At 42.9% G+C, this 24621-nt stretch overlaps 1 protein-coding gene across 2 annotated transcripts; it reads right to left on the bottom strand.

Moving 5' to 3' along the window:
* On the bottom strand, positions 1-23844 carry ttc33 (tetratricopeptide repeat domain 33). Of its 2 annotated transcripts, none has more exons than XM_085464126.1 (5): positions 23598-23844; positions 22936-23163; positions 13919-14000; positions 4703-4834; positions 1-940 (listed from the first exon to the last, which is right to left on the bottom strand). In XM_085464126.1, the coding sequence occupies exons 2-5, from the start codon at positions 23160-23162 to the stop codon at positions 566-568; spliced, it is 816 nt and encodes a 271-aa protein (XP_085320252.1). In that variant the 5' UTR covers position 23163; positions 23598-23844; the 3' UTR covers positions 1-565. The 2 variants fall into 2 exon arrangements, with proteins under 2 accessions (XP_085320252.1, XP_085320251.1); XM_085464125.1 differs by having other exon boundaries at positions 23602-23842.
* Positions 23845-24621: the final 777 nt, after the last annotated feature.

The raw sequence follows: 24621 nt of genomic DNA on the forward strand, positions 1-24621 counted from the left end.
TGACATTTTTTTCATTGTTTATTTACTCACTGACAATTTGCTGAGCATAAATCGTGTTTTAATCCACATCCTATTTCACAAACAATCATATTCACAAGAGTAAATTGTAACCACAAGTCTCGTGAATTTTCTCTGTACTTTACAATCGCACATAAAGATTGTGGCTGTAGATTTTAACAAGCAAATGTTGTAATTTTCATGTAAATCAGGGAAGTTAAAGTCTCTCAATTTACGTGTCCACATTATTTTGAAACACAACTAGAAGCAAATAAAGTTAATATTTCTACAAATATCAGGATGAATCCTCAGTAATTAATGAACGGACCTTCACAGATTGAAATCTGACCCTCAGCCTGTTTTTACTGTTGTCTGAAACCACATTATGTTACAACTTAATTATCACATGCACATTTACTACTATTTACATGAATGGGATTCAGACACACATGGGTAAAACTCAACTGTCTTAATTTGTACATATTAACATTCACAATTCTTGTGAATGTTAATATGTACAAAAAAGACAAAAACAAAAGCGGAACCTTGAAAGTCATTTATATTCTCTTCAAAGTCCTCTTGCTTTGACAAACTCTTCCTTTGATGGTGTGGCTGAGTCCTCTGATCCCTCCTCCCCTGTGAGTACATTTTTTACATTCCCCTCAGCATCTATGATTACAGCGGTCCTCTTTAGCTCCTCATACCGTGTCTGTCGCTCAGCGACGGCCACACAAGCAGCTAGCACTTCGTCAGACTCAAAATCATAGTCCTGATTGAGCTCAGGGGCATTAAGGATCTCTTTTTTAGTCTCCTCCTCTTGTCGAATCTTCTCCTTGGTTGCTGTTTGCTGCTTCTGTAATCTCCAAGCCCAGGTAAGGTCTTCCTGCCACAGGGTGCGCTCTGATGGGCACTGGTGGATGGCAATCTGGAATGACCTCACAGCCTAGAGGGACAGTAATGACATGCGCTTAGGGACATATACAAGATTTCAGACTACTGTCCTAAATGCTGCAGGTGATTGCAGCATCAGCGTTGTAATGAGCACGACCACAAGCTTCATTGTGGACAGATTGATCGTTCCATTAAAAGGAGCTCAATAACTTTTATATGACTGTGGGATGGGTTCGCACATTAGTTTGAATGTTAATAGTTATACTGAACAGAAAGATTCATGGTCTATAATTATCTATGTGACCACCAGTGTTGGTCAAGTTACTTGAAAAAAGTAATCAGTAACTAATTACTGATTACTCCCCCCAAAAAGTAATCCCGTTACTTTACTGATTACTTATTTTCAAAAGTAATTAATTACTTAGTTACTTAGTTACTTTTTAAAAACACGATTTACAACCTGAAGAGGTGATAAAGTGATAGATCTTTCAGCCCAATTCTACTTTTTCTACATAATCCATCATACAAAATGTAATCAAATGGAAAAGTCTCTTTTTTTAACTTGTTTTATCAGTTTTAATCTTTTAACTTTATGCATCAAGCAAAACATTTAATTATATGCAACATTCTCTGACTTGAATAAATTAGTTTAACATTTAAACCTATTTTCTACACATTCCAGCACATAAAATAAAATATTTTTTGTGTTTTCACTCCCTCTTTCAAACAGATGCAAGTAAAACACAGCAGAAAATAAATAAAGTCAAAGACTCAGCGGTCCTTTTGCTCTATTTTCACCTGTAAAGCAGGAGCAGGGTAGGCGGAGGGTTACCCTGGTGCAGGTGTGCTGCGGTCAGTTGAAGAATCCGCGCGAGTGTCTCTGTGAGTTTCCCATCACGTCGTAGCTACTCGGTGCTTGCTCGGAAGTTTAGGGTTTTTTTTCGCTGTAAAAAGAAGTTTTCTTCCCACGCACGATGGACGCTAATGTTTTTGTCACTTTTTATGGAATCAAACTCAAAGTAAGGTCAGTACTTCCACACTTTAAACGCTGCACGCTCATACTCTCTCCCGCACTCGATATATTATCCATTGTTGATCTGCACACAGCTGCTGTCACCAACGTCGCACTTGCTTACGTCACTGTCATGAGACATTCTCGCAAAAAAAATCACGGTTTTAGTAACGCAGTAACGCAGCGTTCCTACGGGAAAGTAACGGTAATCTAATTACTGATTTTGCAATAGTAATCCCTTACTTTACTCGTTACTTGAAAAAAGTAATCAGATTACAGTAACGCGTTACAAGTAACGCGTTACTGCCCATCTCTGGTGACCACACATCACTCCTGAAATATGCTGCCTGGTTTCTTCTTCTTCTTGTTGCTCTCTTTAAGGGGTCGCCACAGCAGATAATCTACCTCCAATCAATCTCTAGCATCTTCTTCTGTCACACCAACCTTCTGCATGTCCTCCTTCACTAATTCCATGATTCTTCTCCGTGGTCTTCCTCTTTTCAACATCCTTTGTCCTGTATACCCAATATCTGCTGTCTGCACATGTCTGAACCATCTCACCCTTGGCTCTCTAACTTTGTCTCCAAACAGCTCTGTTTTAGCAGTCCCTCTGATATACCCATTTCTAATCTTGTCCATCCTGATCTGTACCAATCCTGATCTCTGTCAGTGCCAGTGTCCCCGCACAGTATACATCATAGCAAATGGGAAGGTTTACAATCATCTTGTAAACTTCTGTCACACTCGTCTCCACCCACACCACCTTGCCTCTACTCTTCTTCACCTCTCTTGTGCACTGTCGGTTGGCCCCAGGTACTTAGGTGCTTAACTGTCACATCTATCTCTCCTTGCATTCCTCTTCTCACCAGTGCATAACTCCACGTCTCCAGGCTCTCTACCACCTGCTGCCTACTCTCACATTATTGCCTGACAATGTCATAGTCCACGGAGACTCCTGTCTGGCCTCCCATTTTCCCATAAAAGTAAAAATTAGAAAAAAGAAAATCTGTTACTTGTTCATTAAAACACAATTCTTTAAAGGATAAGATAAATGGTGTTTTCTGTAATCTGGAGATTGCTTTTCATGCTTGAATTGCTAGCCTGCATTAATCTCCTGATGGGAATCTATCAAAACTACTTGTTGTTAACATTCCTCACCTGTAACATAAATAACATGCGCTGTCAAAGATGATGACAGGTTAATCATAATAAGATTTCTGAAAAAAGTGCAACCGTCTGTGCCTAAAACAACACATCAAGTATAATCTTGAATCAACTAGAGCCAAATCAACCTTTATAAATGAAAGTAATCCTTCAACTGCTACTGCAGGAAAAAAAATCATCACTCTTCTCTATAAAACTCATGGCCAAACAAACTTTATGCTAAAACGCAAATCATACATGGAGACTATGCATTTTTCTTGAATTGGATTGCAGGGGATAATAATTAAAGAAGGGAAGGACTAGAGCAGAGCCATGGAAAGGAAACATGGAAATCACTGTGTTCACATTTGCACAAACATGTGCTACTCAAACATGTTGGTGCATACAAAGCTTTGAAACTCGACTGAACAAGTCAAGCTAAAAATAGATGTGCCGTATTTTTCTTTTCCATCCCAAAAGCTTCATTACAGAGGGAGGTGTGTCTATATTTGGTTTAGTTTTAGCTGTAACTTTCAACACTTCCTATTGTTGTTGTTGGTACCATAGGACAGGTTTCCCGCTCTGGGGCGTGTAGGAGCAACATTAGCTGAAGGCGTTCTGAGTTCACCCCTGTTTGTTTGGCTTGAAAAGGGCCGAGCAGCAGAACTGCGAGTTTCGAACACCCACAGGTCCCGGCGTGTTCTGGGGCAATTTAAGCAATCGTCCAAGCCCCAGGCACCTGGGTGTGCTTTCATAGAGTTGCTTTGTCTCACAGAGTTCACAAAAAAAGTAATAGTAAACACAGTAAGTCATCCATCTTAACGGCGCTCCAAATTCGAGACAACTGACTTACAAGTATCTACATAAACAGGCATAGTTTATTGCAAAATCAAATGCATAAATTAATCCTTCCAGTAAAGACCATTAGCGACTGCCTAAGAAAAAAAAAAAGCCATCAACTGTTATGCAACACTACTGATACAGCACAACTACAGCATAACTAAATGTGGATTAAGGGTCACCTAATCCAGCCCTAACTGTAAACTTTATCAAAAAGGAAAGTTTTAATCCTAATCTTAAAAGTAGAGAGGGTGTCTTGTCTGTCTCCTGAATCCAAACTGGGAGCTGGTTCCTCAGAAGCAGGGGCCTGAAAGTTGAAGGCTCGGACTATCCTTCTACTTTTAAATAGCCTAGAACGCCAGGGTAGAATGCCTAGAGTGGCAGCAGAGAAGTATCACAAGGTATCACAGTTGTGTGGTGGGATCTGACAAAAGCATGAGGCCTTTCCATGCGAATTTGCATGTTAGTCGTCTCTTTGCACCTGTTCTTTCCAGGTACTCTGGCTTCCTCTCACAGTCCAAAGATAAGGTTATTCGGTTGGGCGAAACTAACCTAATAAAACTGCAAATATTAGCCTGAATGATTGTCTGTCTTTCTGTGTTAGCCCTGTGATAGACTAGTGAACCGTTGAGGGTGTGCTCTGGCTCTCGTCCAATCAAAGCTGGGAGAGACTCCAGCCCCACCGTGACTCTGAATTGGATAAGCAGTTAAGGAGGTCAGTCTGCAGTAGTTGTGACTTAAAAATACCATTTATTATTTGCATTTTCTTGCAGCCCTGCCTTCACAGGACGTTTTTAATGCATTGCCAGATACACTCACTAGGTCCACCTCTCCCAAGTTGAGCTGAGCCCGACCCAAGGTCTGCCAGCCCTTCCACCACAATGGCCGGAACTTCACTGCCATCTCTGCTGCCTTCACAGCTGGAAAGACTTCCTGCAGAATGGTCAGCACCTGACAACAAAGAAGGTTAAAGATGATGCACGCATGCCATAAACAAAACAGCAACAAAATCAAAGAGAGAAAAAAAGATCATCGAGATCAGAAAGTACACAGGCTTTAAACTGTCTTTGCTTACATTTTGTAGTGTGACTATTTATTTATTTATTGTTGCTTTATATCTTTTCATATATCACACCATTTTATTTTCAGCTTGATACTGGTCAGTTACCATATTAAAAGTAAATAATTGATATCTCCGTCCCTGCAGACTGATTTGTGGTGACTCACTGAACCACTGGTCCTGCAGTACAGTGTAGAGCACCTTCACGGTCACAAGATTTCTCTCTAAATCACTGACATTTTCTGTGATCGCATTTAACAGTGTAAAACTGAAGTTGTTAACGTCTTTAACCTTGTATTATAAAGTCATCTATTATTCAGACGCTGGCCCTTTTTGATTTTGCTTTTGTCATGCCTGAAGTCAAGACCTGACAACTTTGTGCATGTATTTGCATAATAAACAAAAACTATTTTTGAAGAGGTTCTCTTTCGCTGGTAATGCCGTTAAAAATAGCATTATTGTCTTTTACGATTTTTTTATATATATGCAGAGCAAAGCGATGCTGACAAAAATAAAGCTAAACTGAGTATTGTTGTTAGGACATTTATGCTCTTGCTATTGCTGGACACAGGTTTACTTTTACTTCCTCCTTTTTCAATCACATTTCAACATGAGACTTAGACGTGAGAATAGCACCAGTGTACAGCAAGATGCACCAACACAACATGTTGAAGTCTAAAGACTGCTTTAATACCATAGCTTGATACCCACTGATACGCCAGGAATACCTACAATGTCTCTGTCAGAACACCGCAAACCAAAATGCCTTCAAAGCCATAACATTTTGAAGACATCTCATTATCAACAGGATCCACCATAGGTTGGAATCATTAATTTATAGCCAGTAAGACGGAGTAAAAGGTTTACAAACTGGACTGATTTCAGCCACACAGATATACAAGTGGCAGGACACAAGTGGCACAGATTAAATTAAACAGGAAGAAAGTGATGAGAGGAAGTAAAAGGCCAGCAGAGTCACTGTAACCAAACTCGTCATCTGGGCCAGTAATAGGCATTTGATGAGAACCAGCCCATTTTCAGTCTAACGACTGTGAACAACATCAGCAGTGCTAATGGATACTAATAGGTGAAGTGGGTGTACATGTGTGTCCAAACACACTGAAGCTCAATCCAAGTAGAAATGGTATAAGGCCAGTTTGAATTTATGCTATAGCTCATGTCATTCCTGGAATGAGGAAAAAAAAATCATGCTGCAGTGTTTTCCCAATACCCTAATAAATGCTTCTCTAACGATTTCCTTCTCAAATTTCTTATAATGGATGATATTATATTAGGCTTGGAGTACTCTGTGAGATGTGAATGACTATGGAAATAATGGAGGAAATAATGGAGTTTGTGAGACTACACCCACGACTTCTTTACTTTTCTTGTGTAACAAGAAAAGGAGAACTGAGGCGCAGCCAAAATACCTAAAGGAAGAGTAACTATAAAAACAAAGAGGAAAAGAAAGTTGAGAAAAGTAAAAAAAAAAGAAAAAAGATTAAAGATTATTTACATGGTATTGAAAATAAGCAACAGATGTTAATATCAAAGTGGAAGCGGGAAAAATGGTCTATGTAGCCATGGCCACCGGCAGCTTTCATTAATTTATCATTGCTGATAAACACCATGATATCACAAAAAATATATTTTTTGAAATTTTATGCGACTAAACAAGAAAATTTTAACTATGGATTCCATGGACTGATTATAAAAGATTGATGTTTGTGGACTATTGCTTAAAGTCTCAAGATTAGCATTTGGTGAATTTTTTAAAAGGCAGAACTGGACCAGAAGGTGCAGTGTTAAGCTAGGTGTTAATAATAGAATTTAAATGCTACACTGGCAACACTGAAGGAGCTAGTTTAATGAGTCAGATTAAGGTAGGTAAGATAGGTAATGCCTGACATGCCCATTGTGATATGCAATTAACTGAATCAGTTGCTTGAAAAATATTGGCTATGGATTATATTATGAAAGCTAATGTTAACTGCGCATATTTACTTCTGCTGCTGAGCTGGGCATTAAACTGTAACGTTCTACAAGAACTGACCCACTTGTGGAGCTAGCCTCACGCAGTTACTGCAGTTTTTGGTAATTCTGCACTAGTTTTGTTTTCAGCTCTGACGTTGCAACCTGGTTTACTGGCATAACTGAATACAAAACTCCAAGTGTAAAACAGCATCTTTTAAAGTTTTGAGGTTTCGCATCTCACAAAAATTCTACAGTGTATCAGGAAACAGCAGAACAAAATGGGGTGGCTGTTTCAACCATGTGGTTAAAGACAATGTTAACCACATATGCTTTTTAAAGTACATTTTCTCACAAATGAAATATGATACTGCACTCATGTCAGATCCAAGCCATACATACTGGAACCGTGATCCCTTTCAAATGCAATTTCAATGGAAGTGAAAATAAATTATCATTAAAATGGCACTAAGATCACATTTCTTCAGGGCTGCTACTGATAAGAATGAATTTTAAAAATCTATTATTTGATCACTAAGCAAAACTTGAGTAAGCACTTGGTGGAAAAACCCTTGTTGGCAAGCACAGCAGTAAGACATTTCTTCTAGCTGGTCACCAGGTTTCACACATCTCAGGAAGGATTTTGGCCCACTGCTCTTTACAGAAACTCTCTAAATCCTTTAGGTTCCCTTTCAGTCGATTCACTCGGTACAACACATAAGTATGGGATATCACGCCCTCGCGTGTCCTGGCTGAAGAAACCTTTATTCACGCCTTTACGGCAGATGACGTGTGATGACACGCGCAAGGCCCCGCCCGCACATATAGCCGCTGCCATCACCGTCATCCCTCAGTTCTTACGCTCTTCACCTCGCTGAGAACACCTCTGCTGAGTTGGGCTAGCTAGCTACTGCTAGTTAGCTCCGTTGTCTGCCAACTTGAACCTAGCTTAACTGCCCCTGTTGGTGTTAGCCTCCACCGCCCAGCTGGTGCGTAGGCTGCCCGCGGAGCGCTATTTTCAAGTTTTCCTTGTGCAGCGTTTCGCTTTGCGTTTTGGGAATGGACTCCAAACCGAAGCGAGCAAAGCAGAAATCTTCTGTTCGCCCCTGTCCTCAGGGATGTGGTTTCTCTTTGCACGACAGCGACCAGCACGATGCCTGCCCTGTCTGCCTGGGGATCGTCCACGCTAGGAGAGCGTTGACGGAGCCCGAAGCTTGTGCGTTTTGTCGCCAGCTCCGACGCTCGACCCTGGAAAGACGGGTGACGTTTGTGGAAAGAGTGCTGGGACGCTCGGCTGTCGCACGGCATGACCCTCTTCTGTCCGAGTCTGGAGCCCCGGCTTCGTCCGAGTCCGAAGACGAAAATTTTCAGGTCGATGTCCCCGCGATTAGCTGGGCTGACCACATGGAATACGTTGACGGGTTAGCCGATGACGGACCGGAACCATGCAGGAGCGCTGACGGGCTTCAGCCTGGGTTGAAGCCCGCCAGCGCTCCCCAGGAAGACGATGACGTGCTGGACATCGGCCTGGACATCCATGGTTTGTCGGAGGATGAGCAGGAGAGCTCATTGTCGACCCAATATGCCGCCGCTGCTGCGCCGGTCGGCCACGATGACACCTCTCTTTTCTCCCTGTTTCGCCGTGCCGCTGAGAAGCTGCAGGTGGACTGGCCCTCTCCTCCACCGGCTCGGAAGCCGTCGCGGTTTGCGGGTTTTTTCCTTCCACCGGAGCCCGCAACGGCCAAAAACTGCCTCCCCATGTTCCCAGACTTTCTCTGCGAGCTAACAGCGTCATGGGACAAACCTCTGTCTACCCGCGTCACTGTGCCCGGCTATGGACAGTACATGGAATTGGACGGCGCCGAGGGAGCTGGTTTAGCTAACCCACCCCCTATGGAGCCGTCTCTGGCTGCTTATCTGGCCCCGTCCCATAACCATGGTGTCGGTGGCCCCGCAACTCTGCCGTCCAAGCACTGCAGATTCTCGGCCTCGCAGCTGGAGAAGATTTATCGGGCTCAGGCCGGCACCGCTCGAGCCATGAGCTCCGTCACCATGCTCCAGACGTACCAAGCAATGTGCCTGGCGGAGCTTGGATCGCTGGTTCCGGAGGACAGCCCGCTGTCACCTCTTCTTAACGAGGTTAGAGTCACCACGGATTACATCCTCCGTGCGTCTCGCTGTGCAGCGCTCTCCCTGGGCAGAGGGATGGCTTCGACAGTGGTGGCGCAGAGGCACCTGTGGCTGACCCTCTCCGACGTCCCTGATAGAGACAGAGCTGTGTATCTGGACGCACCAGTGTCTGCGGCTGGGTTATTCGGACATTCACTTGAAGCCATTCAGGCTAGATTCGATCTGAGGAAGAAGCAGACGGAAGCTCTGCGCGACATCATCCCCAGACGCCAGCCCCAGCCCAAGCCCACTGCTAGCTCTCACAGGCCCGCCGCTCCTCTGACAGCTGGCAAGAGACCGGCGCCCACTGCTGGAGTGGGAGGGCCGCCGGCGAGAGCACGTACTCCGGCCCGAGCTCCACGCCAGTCGGCCTGGGGCAAAGGCCCTCCCCCGGGCCCCCGACGGGACCCGACGCCCAGGAGGAAGAAGCCTCAGCCCTCCTAGCTGTGATTGCGAGTGGGGAAGGGATCCGGCAGCAGGGAGACGCTGCTCTTACCCCTCTGTTGCCGCACAAGAGGTGCCGCTTAAGTTCTGTTCAGGTTGTCAGCCCCAGAAGGCGCTGCACTTCCCTATCGCGGTCTCCCAAGCACATAACCCCCGCACACGGTTCAGATGTGTTGAATGTTCAAGCGACCACATCGAGTGTTCCCGCTGTTTTTCATTGTTATGCCCCGGAAAAGGTGCACCCAACAAAATGTATAAATGTACATGTTCCCATGTTGCAATCAATAAAGAGTGTTGTTTACTCTCAAACAATCTCAAATGCTCAACCTGCAGGCGAAATGAGCCAGGTCAGGCAGGGGATGCAGTCCCCTGCAGACACACTGGGGGGCGACGGCGCCCCGCCGTCAGTGCTGCAGGCCAGCCGGCTGGCTGCTCACTTCCCTCAGTGGCGCGCTTGCGCCCCCTCTCCGTGGGTGCTGCAAACCGTTGCCATGGGTTACCGGTTGCAGTTCCGGGTCAAGCCGCCTCGTTTCCAAAGAGTCGTGAACACGATTGTCAACCCCGAGGCAGCCTTGGTACTCAGAGAGGAAATACAGGCGCTATTACAGAAGAGAGCAATACGGGTGGTCCCCGCTTCGGAGACGGACAAAGGTTGGTACAGCCGTTATTTTGTCATTCCGAAGAAAGGGGGAGGGCTTCGTCCCATCCTCGACCTGCGAGTCTTGAACACGTACCTGCGAACGTACAGGTTCAAGATGCTAACACTCAGACAGCTCCTGAGTGCAGTCGGCCCGGGAGATTGGTTTGCGACAATCGATCTAACAGATGCTTATTTTCATGTCGCTATACACCCGAAACACAGGCAGTTTCTGAGGTTTGCATTCGAGGGCGTAGCCTACGAATACCTAGTGCTGCCGTTCGGGCTGTCGCTCGCTCCCCGCACCTTTACGAAATGTGCCGAGGCAGCGCTAGCGCCCCTCAGGAAGAGGGGCATCCGCATCTTGGCCTACCTGGACGACTGGGCTCTCGTGGCTTGCTCCAGAGAACAGGCGGAGACGCAGCTGTCGCGGGTTCTGTCACACATTCAGACACTGGGGTTCTCTGTGAACTTTCAGAAGAGCTCGCTAATCCCAGGTCAACAGATCGCTTTTCTCGGTCTGGAAATATGCTCTCTTTCCAGCCGCGCACGGTTGTCAGAGCACAGAGTGGCCGCGTTTCATCGCTGCCTCGCTCAATTTCAGCTGGGACGCAGACTGCGTTTCCAGACGATATTGCGCTTGTTGGGCATGATGGCATCTATGATCGCCGTAGTGCCGCTTGGGCTGTTGAAAATGAGAGCGTTTCAACGCTGGACTCTCTCTCACCGTTTGTGTGCTTCGCGTCACCTCCGGAGGAGGCTGCCGGTAACTGCGTCTTGCATGCTAGCTCTCCGTCCTTGGAGGGAGCCCGGGCTACTGCACCAGGGCTCTCGGATTGGGAGGGTGTTGTTTCGCAAGGTGGTGTCCACAGATGCTTCCCTAAGTGGGTGGGGAGCGCTGTGCGAGGGTGCGTCAGTGAGAGGGATCTGGTCCGCGGCTCAGCGCCAGCTGCACATCAACCACTTAGAGCTGTTAGCAGTGTTCTTAGCTCTAAAGCGTTTCCGTCCAGTCCTGCAGGGCCAGCATGTCTTAGTCAGGACGGACAATTCAACAGTGGTGTCTTATATAAACAGGCAGGGAGGAACACGCTCTCTTCCCCTGTTGCAGCTGTCTCGCTCTCTGCTGTTATGGTGCAGTGTTCATTTTCTGACTCTAAGAGCCACCCATGTCCCGGGCCACCTGAACCTGGGGCCGGACCTTCTCTCCAGGGGAGGTCCTCTGGTGAGAGAATGGAGGTTACACCCTTCAATAGTGGCTCAGATTTGGGATCTATTTGGCGAGGCGCAAATAGATCTTTTTGCTTCCAGGGTGAATGCTCACTGCCCCCTGTACTTCTCCATAATCGACCACGATGCACCCTTGGGCTTGGACGCGCTAGCGCACCAATGGCCAGACGTGCTCCTGTATGCATTTCCCCCAGTGGAAATGATATCTCCAATTCTGGAGAGGGTGCGTCGGCATTCCCTCTCTCTGATCCTGGTGGCCCCTTGGTGGCCCGCGAAGTCGTGGTATGCAGAAATAATCAGCCTGCTTGCAGCAAGTCCTTGGCAGCTTCCTCTCCGCAGGGATCTCCTCTCTCAGGCGGGGGGGGAAGTGTTTCATCCGCGCCCGGATCTGTGGCACCTTCATGCTTACCTGCTGAGAGGTTAAACTTGGTTGCTAAGGGTCTGCCACCTAGTGTGGTAGCGACGATTCAGAGCGCCAGGGCCTCGTCTACTAGAGGCTTGTACGCTTACAAATGGCGAGCCTTCGAGCGATGGTGCCAGGACCGCCACACTCTCCCATTTCAGTGCTCTATTGTGGATGTTTTGACATTCCTGCAGGAGCTGTTGGATAAAGGCCTTTCGTTTTCGACGATCAAGGTTTATTTAGCGGCTATATCTGCTTGTCATATCGGTTTTGACGGGGTGACACCAGGTGCGCATCCCCTCGCCGTGCGTTTTCTGAAAGGGGTTCGCCGGCTGAGGCCCGTGCTTAAGTCCAGTGTCCCGGCTTGGGACTTGTCTTTGGTGCTGGAGGCCCTTTGTGGCCCTCCGTTTGAACCCGTTGGGTCGGTAGATATGAAACTTCTTTCGTATAAGACCGCATTACTTCTCGCTTTGGCCTCGGCGAAGCGAGTGGGGGACCTTCATGCGCTGTCTGTGCATCCTGCCTGCACACAGTTTTCTCCTGATGGCCGCAAGGTCGTATTGCGTCCGAATGCCGCCTATCTTCCCAAGGTCATGCCTGCATCTTATAGTTCACTGGAGTTTGAGTTGCTGAGCTTTTGCTCCCCTCCTTTTGAATCTGAGGAGCAGAGGAGGGTGCATTCTCTTTGTCCGGTGCGTGCGCTACGCACCTACATTGAGCGCACTCGGGATGTGCGTTTGTGTGACCAGTTGTTTGTCTGCTTCGCTAATCCGAATAGAGGTAGAGCTCTGTCCAGACAGAGGCTGTCCCACTGGATTGTAGAAGCTATCTCGCTGGCATACAGCACCGGAGGTTTTGCGTTGCCCCACGGGGTGGGAGCTCATTCCACCAGGGGGATGGCGACCTCATGGGCTCTTTTTAGAGGGGTGCCTGTGGCTGATATTTGTGCAGCGGCTAATTGGGCGTCGCCGCACACTTTTGTGCGGTTTTATCGGTTGGACGTTACAGCCCCTTCGGTGGCTCATGCTGTCCTTTCTGCTGGGTCTACCACTCACTAAGGATGTGGTGGTCCCGTTCCGGTTCGGTGGCTGCTCTGCGGGGCGTGTATATAGGTCCCATACTTATGTGTTGTACCGAGTGAATCGACTGAAAGGGAACGATTAGTTATGTCTATAACTTCTGTTCCCTGAAGGAGAGGAACGAGGTACAACACAGGGTGGCCCCACTGAGCAGGTGGCTCGGTGAAGAGCGGCTATCGAACTGAGGGATGACGGTGATGGCAGCGGCTATATGTGCGGGCGGGGCCTTGCGCGTGTCATCACACGTCATCTGCCGTAAAGGCGTGAATAAAGGTTTCTTCAGCCAGGACACGCGAGGGCGTGATATCCCATACTTATGTGTTGTACCTCGTTCCTCTCCTTCAGGGAACAGAAGTTATAGACATAACTAATCGTTTCTTGGCTACAGTTTGGCAACTTAAAGCTTTGGCTCCCTTCACATACTTTCTATCAGACTGAGGTCTGGAGACTGGCTAGGCCACTCCATGGGCTAATGTGCTTCTTCTTTAGCCACTCCTTTGTTGCCTTGGTGGTTTGTTTTAGCTCATTGACATGCTGGAAGATGCATCTGCGACCCATCTTCAGTGTTCTGGCTGAGGGAAGAAGGTTTTCATCCAAGATCTGACTGTGCATTGGCCTCTCCCGTTACATAAAGTCGCCCTGTAGTTGCCCTTTGCAGAAAAACAGTCCCAAAACAAATTGTTTTTACCTCCGTGCTTGCCTGTAGGGATGTTGCTCTTTGGCTCATAATCAGCATTTTTCTTCCTCCAAACACAACGGGTCTGTTGGTCTGCTAGGACGTTACCAGTGGTACCAGTTGGTGACTGTGGTCCCAACTGTCTTCAGATCATTAACCAGCTCCTTTCATGCAGTTTTAGGGTGATCCAAAACTTTTCTCATGATCATCATCACCTCATGAGGCAAGATCTTGTTTACTTGCTATCATAAAATTTGAGATTGCTCACTTACAAAGATGTGAACAAACTTCAGTAGAGGATCAACTAATTATTTCCACCACTGTTTGTTGAGAAAATATGTCTGTTAGAGAATATAATTAATGATATACCTGGGACTTCATTTCATACAGTAGTGGGTTGTCTGGAGTCAACTGAATGGCCTCATCCCACTTCTTGATGGCCTCCCAGTGCCTGAAGAAAACACACACTGTGGTTCAAATCCAACTGAGAAAAGTGGGATTCAGGTATCTATAATCAGAGTCGTAAAGGTAAAGCACATTCACTTCTTAATAGTCATGCATTTATGAACCATGAATGCTTGCTGTGTTCACTGTGAATTTACACAAAGCCAATCTAAACATTGCCAACCTACACAAAACCAAACATCCAGACGTGGCTCACAGCACCAAGTTAAACACAGGTTCATGATGAACTTTGCTGAGGTTAAATTCTGCAGGTAATGCAGCACTGAAGCGCAATCAACTCAAACAGTAAATAATATAATGCAGTGAAATGAGACACCCAGTTTCACCATCTCCACCCAGAGATTTGATATGTTATGCAAACTAACATGGGTCCACATGCTTGTGGACATCATAAAAGCACTTTCCCCTAATTATTTCTATTGTTGCGTGCTGTAGAAATGCCACCTAATTTGAAAGCTGCCTCTGCCCTACTTTTCTATTCTTTCAGGCAACTCCCTAAAAGATTAGAAAACCAGACCATTACTAACATGGCTGTATCATGTTTCATTTATTTACTACAACCATAACCACATGGTTGGTTTTGTGCTTTTTTTGTCTTGCCAGTTAAAAAACAAAGAAACCTAAAATACATTTATCATCTTTATAATAGGAAAAAGTGGGGAAAAAAGAACAAAGAATTTCTTAAAACTATAAAGCTGCATGTGTACGCCACAACATCTGCCCACTTCCGGCAGCAGAGAGTGCACACAGGCTGCAGCAGGTTACATAAACAGAAAAAGGTTGGCTGAAGTGAAGAGACAAACGGTAAACCAAAACCTCCCTTGGTGGTTTCTTAGCATGAGCTAATTACGTTGTCTACTAGTTCCTTCCCAGACATTAAAGCAGAACGATAGCAGAATTTGCACGAAGTCACATTAAGCTTCTCTAGAACCTCACTCCAAGCAGCTGTCACCACTATAGTTAACTGCTTTGCATAGATTTGTATACCAGGATTCACAAGTCTTCAGGTATTTCACCACATATGCATACACTCCAGGCGATTCTAGGAACTCTCTTCCTCTGGTCAATATTGACACAACACTGTTTTCCTGATCAAGATAAAGACAAGAGGTGACGTCCCGGGTATGTCAAATCGACACCTTTTATAGCTTTATGGAGATGGATATCCTGAGAAAATCAAAAGCAATTCAAATCACACAATGAGACAACTAGTGGTCATCACCTACAAAGTTCAGACTGCAGTCAGAAAACATGCCACTGCCATTCAAAAGGCAGAGAGAACAGTGAGGAAACGGAACTAAAGGAGTGTGGAAATCTTTCCATTACAAGAAGTAAAGAATACTGCAAAATCATATGAGGAAATTAAGCAATGAGCTATAAACCATGTGAGGCCTGCAAGCTAAAAATGGCTCTTCTAGTGGCATCATAACTGTTTATCAGTCAAAGATGGGTTAGAGAGACGGGACAGTGACTAGTATCAATTTTAAGAAAGTCCATTATTTGGGCAGCTATTTTGAAACGTAATATAAATTAATATAAAAACTGCATGCACAGAATCATTTTTCAAATCTATCTTTAAAAAACACACTTAAACAGTTTGCCAACTCTTTTCCAGTGGAAGTTATATTCCTCTGATTTTACTGTTGCAAAACTCTTTCACGGATTAAAACAAACGGCTAATGGCGGCTAAGCTGTCATCCCTGTTGGACAACGTCTCCCACCCCATGCAGCAGACTGTGACAGCACTGAGCAGCTCCTTCAGTGGGAGACTGCGGCACCCACGGTGTGGGACGGAGAGATTTCGCAAGTCTTTCCTCCCCACTGCTGTCAGACTCCACAACAAAGACTTTAACTGAACAAACACACACATCCACACATGTGCAATAACACTAAGTGCAATAATCTTTTCTGGCATCGTTGTATTTTTACTCAGTTGTATATAGCATTCGTATTCTATTTTTATCTTATTGTATATTTTTATTCTATTTTATTCTACTGTATATAGTATATTATTTTATTCTATTCTGTACAGCTGTGTACTGTATTTATTCTTATTGTATTCTAATTTTTGCGTCATAACTTTTGCACTGTCCACTTCCTGCTGTGACAAAACAAATTTCCCACGTGTGGGACTAATAAAGGTTATCTTATCTTATCTTAAACGTTTCCTTTAGTGGTTTATGTCTCTCTTATAATGCCTCTGCTCATAGCCTAATACCGTTTGAATGATTTAAGTGCTTACTTGTTATTAGTTTAAAGAAAGAGTGGAAAATTATGAAATACAGTAGAGGATGGATCATCATTTAACACGCTACTGTCCAAAAAAGGAGAAAATCCCAGCATGCTCCTATCATAAGAAACCCTCATATCCTTACTAGAGATGGACCGATCCGATATTACCTATCGGTATTGGTCCGATACTGACCCAAATTACTGGATCGGATATCGGCGAGAAAAAAAAAAGTAACCCGACCCATTAAATATCAAAAAAAGCACCTCACAAAACTTGCTACATGGCGTAACTCGGCTCATAACCGTAGCACGTCGCAGCAGTATGCATCACGTGATAAAGCGGCTGTGTGTATTTGTAGCGTAGCTACCAAACCAGCATTCCATCTCCGAGGAAGTTTTCCCAGAGAGAAGTAAAGCAAGTGTGTAAGTTCATCTCTGAATGTTTGTAAAGCATTCCCACGTTAAGCTTAACAACCGATATATGGTGCGACTGCCTCTTCTCTCTCTCTCTCTCTCCTGCTGCTACTTCAATCCTGAAACTGCTTAATGATCAGCTGATCGGCTTTTCTGTCGTGAGTCCGTCTCTCTTCTTTGTTTTTGGCCCACTTCTCACCAGAAAGAGGAAACCAGCGGCTGAACAACAGCAGCACGTTTAACCTTGATAAGCTGTTGTTAGAATTTATTTAATATTACTGTCTACACCAGGATCATTTTCTGCGTAGCTGATGGCTGGTAACTGTGCAGGGGCGGATCGAGCAAAGTTTAGCCAGGGGGGCCGATAGGGCATGAACAGGGAAAAGGGGGCACAAAGACATACTTTTCTTTCTTATTCTCATTTAAAATGTCGAGCTTTTAATAAATAATTATCTGAATCTTACACCCAAAGTTTTAATCTGATGTAAAATATATAGAAGTCCATTACTGTATATAGTAACTGTTAAGTCTAATATACCCTAGTAAGCTATAGTATTTTTTCCTTTGGGAAGGTACCATCTGTGAATTCTGCAATTCTGTTGAAGAAAGATGTTGAATCTATTTAATTATTCTTGAAAAATAATTTATTTCTGTGCATTTTCCCCCTGCATCAAATTAAATTTGATTACATCGATTAAGCATCATGAGGTGGAGGGTGGAGGGCAGAATAAAATACCAGAATAGGGAGGATGGTGCAGGTTTAAGTTTATTAGATTAATCAGTGTTGCTGAACTATGACATATTTTGGACGCAGTGTATTTTTTACATACAGGTATAACAGAATAGCTTTAGTGTTGTTAATTATTTAAACTTGAGTATAAACTTATACAAAATGCAGCAAGATATTTAAAAAAAAAACAGTTTTATTGATTAAAAAAACACTATATCGGATTCATATCGGTATCGGCAGATATCCAAATTTATGTTTCCGTATCGGACATGAAAAAGTGGTATCGTGCCATCTCTAATCCTTACTACACAATAACATGTTGACCATTTCAAAGAGATTTCAAATATCATATTTGGCATTCTCTGCTTTTGAGAAAACACAACTTGCTGGACAAAATTTAAAAATAAAAAAATAATAGACATACCTAAGATGAGCTATTACCTTATATTTTACCTTATAAACGCCTTTAAACGTCACGTTTTGTTTGTTATGCAACCTCCTTGAAATGATGATTGTTTCACTGTGAGGCAGACATTTCGTTTTTTTTAAACACATATGCAGTTTGTGAATAAATGTGTCAGTGAGCCCAGTCATACATATACAACAACGACGAGGCAGCTAATCTCCTAAAGATGGCAACAACAGCCCAAATTACAGAAAACTCTTTGGTAAGCATGACATTTAGTGTGTTAGTGGGAAGTTTATATTACTCTTAAATTAACTAATGTTTCAGTAACACTAGGGAAATCCATGGTGTTTCCCAAAATTAATCTGAGCGTGTGCAAAGAACTTGCAGCTGAGTTGGATTTGAAATGGTTGTTTCAAAAGCATTAATCAGGTCTGCGATCACTGGCAGTTACTTGCTGCATCAACATGATGATAAAAAAGCAATAAGATGGAAGCTGCGGTCAGTTTGTGACAGAATGAGATCAAGTTGGCAATAATATGCAACCGATTTGTGATAAAGCAGCAATTAACTGACATAAACCAGGAAAAACTGCAAATCTGTTACCATCAATTTTTACAATTCACATTAAAAACAAATTCATATTCACTATTTATGGAGTTAACAAATATTTAGAAATTGCTCCAAAATAGAAATGTAGTTGCTGCAGAATGGCAACCTTGCTTTTATATAAGAATAGAGCCAAAATGCAACCAGTTGGATCGACTCCCCTACTGCAAAGAGTTGTACTCCAGATAAGGTGCTGCCCTCATCGGCGCACACGGACTCTAATTAATTCCAACATGATGGCAATCTGACTGCATTTATACAGCAGATGGTAATTATTTGTCTGCCACTTTATTTGTTACTCTGTGTGTGACTGAGCCATCGCTGAAGTATGGCAACACATTATGCACCATAGTATCACAATAGAGCAATTTTGATATTTACACTGCAAAGCTGTTAATTTTATATCAGTTCAGTTAATAAGCTCTGATGTAGTGATGGTAATGATGATGGTAAAGAAGTGTTTTAAGGCAGCTATGGGAGGGAATCCACTTAAAGCATCTTAATCATATATGGATATTTAGCAACAGGAAATAAAATTAGATAAATATCAAAACAAAATACATTTGTGGCAAATATAAATATTAACTGTGGACGGTAAAACCTTTAGGTAGCAAATAGATGTTAACATAAAGACATAATTGTAGAAAAACAGGCAAAACATAACCCCCCTACTATTCTGCTCACAGAACAAGTGGGTACTATAGGAGCTGTTCAATTACATCACAAACATCTAAACCTTTGTAATATCAGGCTGACATCACAGATCAATGTTATTAGAGGGAAAAGAAAAAAAAGACATGGCTGACATCCTCGACCAGACACCATTTCAAACCACTGAACTGCAATTATGGAGCAGTAAGACATAATTTCCTCAGTAAAATCCACTTTCTTCTCACAAATATAATTACAGGCAGTCACTGTGGACAACAGCATTACGTCTTCTGGACTAGGAAGCTTTCACAATGTGATTGTTATTTGGTTAAAGAGGTTAAATTATCACAAAACAAACATAAAAACAGCTTCTGAAAGAGGCTTATTTTTTTGTAATATCTGTATCTATTTAAAAAGAAAAAAATTTGAGTTGAAATGGTGAGTATCCATTTAAAATAAAATAAAAAGCTCTCTTAAACTGACCACATTGCTTGTTATTAGTCAGTCTAACGTTAGTTCTAAAGTTTACTTCGGGAACTCTGACAGTAGAGCTTTGAGTAGATTTAAACCTTTAAATCCCTGCTCTGTTTGAAAAGCTTAAATAATGCGGCTGTGTTTTTATTTTCCCCTCCAATATTAAATAGAGATAATCTGACCAGATGATCTGAGAAGAACAAATGCTCTTTGACTTCTGAAACATGTGCTAGACCTTTCACAGAAAAGCCATTAAATTAAATACAAGGAAAACCTCAACCTTAGATGCCTTTCTAAGTTACACGTCTCCTTGGATTTAATATGTTTTTAATGTAAATCTTTACTAGAAAGCCAACAGAAATATCTAAACTGTGATCGATATGTCTTTATTGTCTGTACAATGCTGCCCTCCTCTGGAGAGGATCTGAAGTAACTTGACTCTTACTAACAGCAAAGCTGAGGAGGGAAAAATGTTGAAACTGACAGTTCTCCCAGAACTTTTCACAAGGGAATCTAGCAGCACACTGACAGGATGCCATTATTACCACAGAATACAAATATGTTTCATGCTGTAATCCTACTTGGCACACAGTGTGGAAAATTACTTTGAAAGAACGCGGCTTATGTATACAGCCTTTTTTTCACCACTGGCTGTTTTTGCCAAGGCAACAGCTGCACAAATATTGGATTTCTATTGTCTGATTTCATTAACAACTACAGCTTTATTGAATTGCAGTGCTGTGCAAAAGACTTGAGCCACCCCTCATTTCTTTATTATTTGCTTCCAAATCAGGCTTTCTTGTAATTTTTTAAAGTGGTCTTGAAAAATAGTTGTCCCGTCTTTCTGATGGTCTTTCAAAGTTTTTCTCTGGACATTGGCAGCTTTTTCACTAATTTTCAGTCCAGTCCTTGTACCTGATTATTTTCAGAGGAATGATTTTTTTGTTTCTCAAACCTTTTAACACTGAAGTACAAATCATTCACACACTCAAAAGGCACCTAACTAAAGGGATTAACCAGTGTGTTTTGTCTACATATAACAGACAACTTAGCCAAGAACCAATTTTAAATTGTATCTTTAGAAACTTTGTTACTGGCAGCTTGTAACAAAAAACACAATTTGTTTCCGTTTCTTTGTCTGAATCTATGAAAAGTGCCAAAAATAACACAGACTGACACGTATAAAATAATATTTTTGTTCCAACAAGGTTGATTTCTAAAGAGCTATTAACCTTCTATATCTTGGTATGGTGTGCAGTGCGTCCTTAAAAGAATTTGAGGAAAGTGGACAAGTGGAGGACAAATAAGAAGAGACAGGTCTTAAAAAATATATATAGCAGATGAATAGTATCTGGAAGTAATTTCCTTAAGAAACTGGAAAAAATTCCACCAGAAACCAGACACAGAACATCTGGCCCTTCGGTTTATCAATCTACTGTTCACTGAAGTCTCATCAAAAATGGTCTCAGTAGAAGGCTGTCTTTCAAGTAGCCATTATTAAGGAAGGAAAATGAAGACAACACACTGAGGTATCCCAGATTACACAAGAAGTGGACTGGTAGTCAGTGACAATGGGCACTATCAATTAGGGACTGGCCTCACCATAGCCCAGAAATGACAAACTAAATTTACATTGAGGGCCACATACAGACCACTTTGGTTACGTTCACACTGCAGGTCTTGATGCTCAATTCCGATTTTTTGATCAAATCCGATTTTTTTGTCTGCTCGTTCACACTACAAATAAAATGCGACAGCAAACGCGCTCTAGTGTGAACGCTCAAAGCGGCCCGCATGCGCAAAAGAAGACGTCACACACAACGCGCTCTGTTTAGACCCAGAACAAACTATATTGTTTGATAGATGGCCCTTAATATAAAGACTTCGGACTTTATGTTTCCCAATTTTTGCTTTAAGTTATTTTGTTGTTTACATAATAATGTAAATAACCTAATAATTATCCTTATTGCTGTTTTAGAGAGGAGCGGTGCTTCAAAGGATAGTTGCAGATTTCTGTCAGAATCTGCAGATTATACAGTACAAAGAAAATGTTCACGTTTCTCCAACGTTGTCTTCCCAACAGTTTCACTGATATCTACACGGGATGGCCAGAGAAGCGTTCGCGATGTCTTCTCTGGCGCTGATAATTGGCGTCTGTCTTGTGTCAGTGACGTAAAAGACGGATTTAATGCGACCTGACCGTTCAAACAGCAGTCGCTTTCTAAAACATCGGATATGTATCGGATTCAGTACCACATACGAAAGTGACCCAGATCGGATTTGAAAATATCGGATTTGCGCCGTTCACACTGTCATAGCATGATCGGATATGGGTCGCATAGGGTCAAAAAAAATCGGATTTGATGCGCTTTCGCCTGCAGTGTGAACGTAGCCTTTGATCTTCAGTGGGCCGGACAAGTGAAACGCCACTTTCTGTCAGTGTAAAGATGGTTAACTACACATTTAATGCCTGAGATATCTTAATATATAAAAGAAATGCAATTTCAGGAGCACAATTCAGAATTGTAGAATTGCAGAAAAGGTTCCGATAGCTCACTGCCCATACTGTTCCATATTTATAAAACCTAAACGGTATAAAAATACAGTTAAGTCCAAAACTGAAAATACACATTTTCCAAAGCAATCAAGGGAGCTGGATTGGAGTTTTTGCTGGGCTGTGTTGAAAAATAAAGGCGATCATACCATATATTTACACTAACGATACAAACTGTTTCTGTCCTATATAATGCATTTCCATTTATGTTAGCACGTTTCAATAAATCGCCACAACCATTTCTAAGGCTAGGTTCACACTGCAGGTCTTAATGCTCAATTCCGATTTTTTGATCAAATCCGATTTTTTTGGCTACTTGTTCACACTACAAATAAAATGCGACAGCAAACGCTCTCTAGTGTGAACCAGTCATTGGTGTGAACGCTCAGAGCAGCCTGCATGCGCAAAAGAAGATGTCACACACAACGCTTCTCCGGCGCTGATAATTGGCGTCTGTCTTGTGTCAGTGACGTAAAAGACTGATTTAATGCGACATGACCATTCAAACAGCAGTCGCTTTCTAAAACATCCTTTATGTATCGGATTCAGTAGCACATACGAAAGTGACCCAGATCGAATTTGTGCCGTTCACACTGTCATACCATGATCGGATATGGGTCGCATAGGGTAAAAAAAAAATCGGATTTGATGCGCTTTCGCCTGCAGTTTGAACGTAGCCTAATTTTCCAAGCTAAGGGTAAGGAAATAATAAATGACAAAAATAAGAGGTGGATCAAAACATTTGCACAGTACTGTGTGTTAGGGTGACCATATTTTGATTCGCAAAAAAGAGGACACTTGGCCCAGTTTCTGTGTGCCTGTCAGAATGTGTTTGCGCCAAGCACTCTCACCTGCCATGCTCAGCCAACAGGGCACCCTCCTCCTCCAGTCTCTTGCTCTTGGCAGCACAGTCCTCCAGCAGGATCTCCCGCCGTCGTTTGATAGCGTGCAGCCAATCCACCTCGGGGTCCTGACTTGGCCCATCATCCACAGCTTTCTCCGCTTCTGCCTCAAACTGCTGCACCGCTGACTTGGACACCTTCTCCCCAACTTTCCTCTTCCAGCCAAATGACGCCATCCTATATGAAAAAAAAAACGGGATACGACGCGTGGTGGCGGTGGTCACTTATCATATATATGCTCGATTTCAGCTTTAATCACGACAGAGTAGTACAAAAATGTACATTATTATGAGCGCAAGTCTGGCCTGCTTTTGCCATCTAGATTCGTATACATGGCCGCTGAATGAGTTTCCAAAATACCGTAGCAGAAAGATTTATATTTTATTTTGGATATTTAACGTTTATTATGGCAATAACATCCCCAAAACTCGCTAGAAAAACAAATTAAACTCCGTCATACTGACGCCAGCTAACGTTAATTCGGGCAACTCAGCTAAAACTTGCAATTAAAACTTGACATGCCAGTAGGCTTGCCTACATAAAATTAACTTCTTTTAATTTTGAAGGTATGTTTTTATACTTCGTTATTTTAGAACAAAGTGGGGACATACGCACATTCATCCACGGCTTTCCACGAGCAACAGTGGATAAGCTGCAGTTAGCTAATCGTTAGCCACATTTGTTGACCTTCACGTTGCGTTCAGGTCTTATCGGTTTAAAGCCAACATCCCATCGTAAATACTGGAAAATTTGAAGAGCGGGGGGGGAATCAGCCCGTTTTTGCACAATTCATGCAGTTTCTTTTGGTAAGTATATATCTCCAATTGAAACTACAGACGTGAGGGAACAAAAGTGTAACTTTGCGTTAACACTGGTGAACTTTTCGGAATGAAATGTGTACGCCCCTTTTTTTTTTTTTTTTTTTTTTTAACTTTGCCTTGAACCGGTCCAACCCCCCTCCCATTCTGTGGAATGCGCGTGAATGCAGCATGACCCGGAAGTTGTGAGAATGTTTGTCTTTTAAAGAAACAAGAACCGTGTTTTAAATCTTTTAAAGCGCACGAAAATCAACGTGAAATCAAAATCGGTTAATATAGATTTAATTTAAACGACAAATATATGAAATTTTAATAAGATTACCGATGCCTGCGATCACATTCCAAAATACAAGTCCAATGCTATTGCTGTAAACAGAAAAGCTTAGTATGGTAGTGGTAGATTTAATATTCTATATATTCTTCACAGTATGTTTCAGGTAAAAACAAACAAACAAAAGTCAAACATAAATGTGCATTTTAGCAGTTTATTATGCAGTTGTGTATATAAATGATTCAATACTGTCCATTCAGATTTACACTGATCAGTCTGGTTGGGTCCCCTTACACACCAAACAAAAACAGAACAATTATTCTTTGAAGCAGATGAAGCGGATGCTGAACTCAGACCACTAGGACAATACTCCATCAGAGGCAAAAAGAAAAGAAAACTTTTTTGCACACATTCTTTCAAAATGTATCAAGCAAGCCATGAAAAGCAGTTTATAACCAGAGGTTGCAACTCCTCCCCCCCCCCAAAAAAAACAAAACAAAACAAAACCCCACCATAGTGTTTGTGCCTTTACCATGATCCATATAT

Source organism: Copadichromis virginalis, linkage group LG7 (genome assembly GCF_057382275.1).
Source record: "Copadichromis virginalis isolate Kocher_CV1m ecotype Utaka linkage group LG7, C_Virginalis_male_GT1.1, whole genome shotgun sequence".
In the NCBI taxonomy this organism is placed as follows: Eukaryota; Metazoa; Chordata; class Actinopteri; order Cichliformes; family Cichlidae; genus Copadichromis; species Copadichromis virginalis.